The sequence below is a fragment of the Juglans regia genome, chromosome 2, assembly GCF_001411555.2.
Source record: "Juglans regia cultivar Chandler chromosome 2, Walnut 2.0, whole genome shotgun sequence".
Classification (NCBI taxonomy): Eukaryota; Viridiplantae; Streptophyta; class Magnoliopsida; order Fagales; family Juglandaceae; genus Juglans; species Juglans regia.
Window position 1 is genome coordinate 257086 of NC_049902.1, and position 5085 is coordinate 262170.

A 5085-nucleotide genomic window follows, 5' to 3' on the forward strand; every position below is an offset into this window, starting at 1 on the left:
TGTGGTCGACCAGTCTGGTTCTCCAACTCAGGTGTGTGGTGCGTGTTTCTATGAACCAGAGGTTGAGTAGAATTTTTGACAAAATATTGCATAGAAAGGTAAAGCACGAGGAATTGCTGATTAAATTTTCCAATAAATTTCAATGTAACCAACTATACTTGCAACTCATTTTAGAACGAAACAAAAAAACCAAGATTGATGAATTGCTTGCTTAGCGCTGTGTTGTCCTCGAGCCCATTAACGGGAAAATTAGTAATGCAATAGGCTAATTGGTGAGTAATGCTGCATACAGATTTCCAATCAATGCAGGCGTGATTTGAGTGCTAACTTCCGAATGATACAAGCTAATCTACTTAATTAACACTCAATATGGAGAAATTGCTAACTTAAATAGCAGTACAATTTAACTTAACTATGAGCAATGAAATACAAAGTACAGTTGTGAGGTTGACTTGAAACTTTCCAGCTACATCATTCCATGGAGGCCAGCTGAGTCCAAAAGCACTGCCTTGATTTGCTCGGGATAGACATCCTGCCCTTGCTCTTCCTTGTATTGCTGAAAATAGAGAGAGGTCACCCATTAACGTCTGCAAAGTTATTTTCCCTAAAAGAGAAGTTTGGATAGTGAGTTGAGATGAAAGTTAAGAGTTGAATAAAATATTATTAGAATATTATTTTTGTTTTGAGATTTGAAAATTTTGAATTGTTTATTGTATTTTGTTTATAAATTTGAAAAAGTTGTAATGATTAGATGAGTTCAGTTCTGAATCCAAACAAGGCCTAATATGCCATAGTGGAAGGGGCAGCCGTAAGGCCCGTAACTCCAAACTACTAGTGCGTTCCACGAGAGGGTAAACATTTAAAAGCATCTCACCTTGTGCATATTTAATCAAGGCGGGCCACATGAAGACATGCAAGAGTCAGACTATATGAAATGGTAGATCCAGTTGGATGAATGGTAATGAATTTAATATGAATCATGATTGTAAGGATATGACTAGTCAGTCCAATACGAGACCCAGAAGTGGGGCTGGTTTTTAGTTTTTTGTGAATCCTAGTTTTAAATGCTAAGCAAAGAACTGATTACAAAAAGGAACCTTACCTCAGCTCGAAATATATCCATTGCAAAACCATTGACACAGCTTATGACTGCTTGTTGGATATCTAATCCAAGGTTATCCAGAGCCCGCATGGTGGAGAGCAAGAGAACAGGTCTGCGGCCACAAAACATGTGGATGTTTACAGCTCTTCCTTCTCTTACCCTAACTTCCACCTGTGTATGCAGAAAAACTAGAACTGTGTTAATGAATGTCCTTATCACTTACCACACTTACAGTATCAGGGTGCCATGAGAGAAATATACCAATAAATTCATCCCATCTGCATTGCTAACCAAAAGTGAAACCCATAAAGCAGAGAAGAAAAAATGGGCGAACTAGGAGGGACAAACAAGAAAGCAATAGATATTGCATCACAGAGAGAGGCTTTTAACCTTGCAGCTTGGCCATTTGGGCTGGGCATTGAGCTCGGGCAAATCTCTTCCTTTATTCGGCTGGGTAGGGTAGGTAGAGTGGGTGTCAAAGGGTGGAAGCTTGTGGTAGCTGACAGTGAAGAGCCAGGAGGGAGTTGACTCCAATTCGTTATGGAGGTCATTGATCCTTTGCAGAAGTTCCTTCAAGAATTCAATTGCGTCCCCAAGGATTGAAGCCCTATGCATCTGTCAACAGGTGAGAACAAATCGTATCATTTTTTTGATAAGTGATAAGTGAGAACAAATCGTATCATATTATCTCATGAACAGCAAAACAATCTTCTTTCAGTTGAGTAGGGTCAGATTTTGACTAAATACTCTATGAAGTTATGGCATTAAACCTTTCAATTCAAATGAATCTCAAGGAGGTCTACTTATAATCTCCATTCCAACCATTGGAGTTTCTACGACTGCAATCACAACCATACTGGAGGCAAGCCTCGATCCACTATGGCACTTGAAAAAGGACTGAAAATTTATATATTTTTTAAATGAATAATTATTCCATCAACCGATCAGTATAATTGGCAAACATATTTGAGTTTTCCATGATGCAATGTTAAATTATCAAATGGATACTCCATGATTTAATGGTAAATTTTCAAATCCAGAAGACAAATTCCTTTTCTATTATCTCTAAGATTGGTTGTATTCTCCCACACGGGCATAGAAAGGAAGTGAATTCAAATGAGTGACAAGAGAGCTCTATCTAGCATTAGCCGTTCATCAAATCAATACAATTTTGCTGAAAAATACTTTATGTTATATCTCACTTTGGCGCGCATTATGGAGATTCCTGCAGTCTTCCTACAAATTATTGTGAAAGAAATGTAAAACAATGCAGAGCTATCAGAGTCATGTGATAGAAATCAATGCTGCCTTTTAATTCAATTCTATGGACCTTGTAAAAAAGATGTAACTTATTAAAAAAAGTTAGTTTTTCATCCAAACAAAGAGAAACCGAAGGAAGAATGTAAGAACCTAGAACAAAAAATAAATAATTTATTATACCGGATTTCACGAGAAAAACACAGCAAAAAGGAGAAAAAAAATCCTACTTTACTAATCTTCGGAATCACGGACCTCAGCATGTAGAGCCTATCATTAAGCTTCTTCCGGCGGTGCCTCTCAGCCATCAGATTCTTAGCAGGGAGCCCCTTCTTCTTCCCCCTCTGCTCTTCTCCACCGGTAATACTATTAATTGCATTGGAGCTATTCCCGCCTTTGTCCTTAGCATTGCCCTCTGCCTTATCGTTCTCCGTGAACTCATCTGAATCGTAATTCAGACCATACCCATCAAAGCTTGCATCTTCCACATCATCCCCAATGCTCAGTTTCCTATTTCCCTCACCCTGTTCCCCCATTTCTTTCTTCCCTTTATCTCCCTCAACAGCATTCGAAATCGCTAAATTGCCCCCACAACCGGCCAAGTTTTTCCTTAGAGCCGCTCTCTTTTGAAAAAGAGTGGGCTGCGCGCCCGTTGAAGTGAAAGATTCGAGCGGTCTTAGAATCTTAGACCTATTCATAAACAGAGCATTCCCAGAATCCTCATCTAAACCCTTACACCCCGCGAACCCGGCATCAGCTTCAGGAAAAGTAAGCAGACGCGTCGTCTGGAGTTGGAAATCTGAGCGTATACCGAGAGCGTTAATCTGAGAATTGGAGCTCAAATCGGTGAAGTTGCTCAAAAACCCACCTTCCCTGTTCAGAAAAGTGGGAACATTGGAAGCTTGGGCTTCAACAAGCCCGACGTCGCACCCCAACTCAAACCCATGCTCTAAAGGGTTTTTCGAGAGGCCGTTAATAAGCGAAGAAGGAGTTGGTTTGGGAGGCAAAAGGTAGTGCACCTGAGAAGGGTCGAGGTTGGTGAAAACAGAGGAAGCTGGAGAGCAAGAAGAGGACGAATCAGCTGGGTGTAGCAATAGGCTCTCAGGGACATGGTCAGCGAGATTGGGTGAGAAGGTTAAGTGGTTTTGGGCAGTATGATTGTCCATATTATACCATTCGTCTTCGAGTTCCAGCATGGACTTGTAGGATGAGAGCGAACCCATCCAGACAACGCCGTTTACTCTGGACAGAATGTTCGGGTCTGTCTTTCTTTCTTTTGAGAGGAGTGCTTCTGAGGTTTTCTCTGCAAGGAAGTTCTCGGGAAAGTGATGGAGAATGACTTGGTGCGGGAGTTAAAAGCAGGGAAATGGAAGGGAGGAGGAACGATGCAGCCAGAAGGAAAAGGGGTTTGGCTTTTAGTACGTAGAGACAGTTTACATTTATATCTTGGCAATACCCAGGCCCAACCCTGACCCAGGCCCGCGGAGGAGCCCAACCCAACTGTAAACCAACGTCGTTTTGGTAAGTGAATTTCTCTTCTATTTTATCTCTCTCCTTTCCCCGACGGTTTCTCAGTTTTTCTCCTCCCCGTATTTCACACCTTCCCATCAGTTTTCTACCATTTCTCCCACTCCCGCCATGGACTCTCTCTTCACACCATTTCTCCCATTTGCTCACTTGGAAATCACCCAACGTAGCTCATTGTTTAACCTCTCTCTCTCAGACTCATCTCGCCGTAAGCTACCAAGAAACTACCAACAGCCCGAGACATCACAAAGTGGGACTCTTCTACTCTCCACCGCTTGCAGCAAGCATCTATAACGGATTGAAACACTGCCATACAAGAAGCTATTTCAAACAACAGAAACAGTGCGAGCCCCAAAACCGTGATTTGAGCCACCATACCTGCACCACACACACGACGTCAACCAACGGCAATGTGCAACACCCCAAACGACGACCAAAGCACCCCAAGCCGCAGGCTGTTTTTCCCCACGTGAAGTTCAGCAACCAAGCGAAGAATCACCACAAGAAGCCCACGCTGAGACACCATGAACCACCACCAAAAGCATTCTCGCCCAGCCTCTAATTTTGCTCCTCAAAACAGAGCAAGCAAGCGGGCTTCCCACGCCTTTAGTTTTAATCATTGACGGCTGTTCAGCCACACCCAACCGCGAACCACCCTCCACCACCATACTAGATAACGTGAATCCCTCCAAGCACGGCAGTGCCACCTCAGACCACACCGTCGACCATCACAACGCGTTGGAGTCTTCGGGAAGCCACAGAAATCTCCGACCAACCACCCTCCCCACCTCACGGTTGCACAGCCTAAGACAAACCACCCCTCTCGGTAATTTCCTCTCTCTCCCCCTCCAATGATGTAGTTTTATAAATTGTTTAAGGTTGATGATTTTATTTTTACCTTAAAATCAAAAGAAAAATGGATATGGGGATGGGGATGGGGAGATATTTTAGGGTTTAAATGTGTAATTATTTGGAGAAATTAGGTGATAGACTTAGGTGGAATTAGATTTCATGTGTTAAGTGTTTCAGGCAATCATGGGTTAACTTTTAATCCTTGATCCTTGCTAGAATAAGTAAATCCAATGTTTTAGATGGTAAATATATATATATATATATATATATATATATATATATATATTAGAGTTTAATTGGTTTAGAGAAGATATGTTAAAACTAAAATATTTTAGGAGCGACCATAT

The 5085-nt window shown here is 41.7% G+C and overlaps 1 protein-coding gene across 2 annotated transcripts; it reads right to left on the minus strand.

Moving 5' to 3' along the window:
* Window positions 1-335: 335 nt before the first annotated feature.
* LOC109000346 (transcription factor ICE1-like) lies at window positions 336-3769 on the minus strand. Of its 2 annotated transcripts, none has more exons than XM_018977179.2 (4): window positions 2590-3769; window positions 1493-1717; window positions 1103-1273; window positions 336-556 (listed from the first exon to the last, which is right to left on the minus strand). In XM_018977179.2, the coding sequence occupies exons 1-4, from the start codon at window positions 3580-3582 to the stop codon at window positions 467-469; spliced, it is 1479 nt and encodes a 492-aa protein (XP_018832724.1). In that variant the 5' UTR covers window positions 3583-3769; the 3' UTR covers window positions 336-466. The 2 variants fall into 2 exon arrangements, with proteins under 2 accessions (XP_018832724.1, XP_018832733.1); XM_018977188.2 differs by having other exon boundaries at window positions 505-604; window positions 2590-3747.
* Window positions 3770-5085: the final 1316 nt, after the last annotated feature.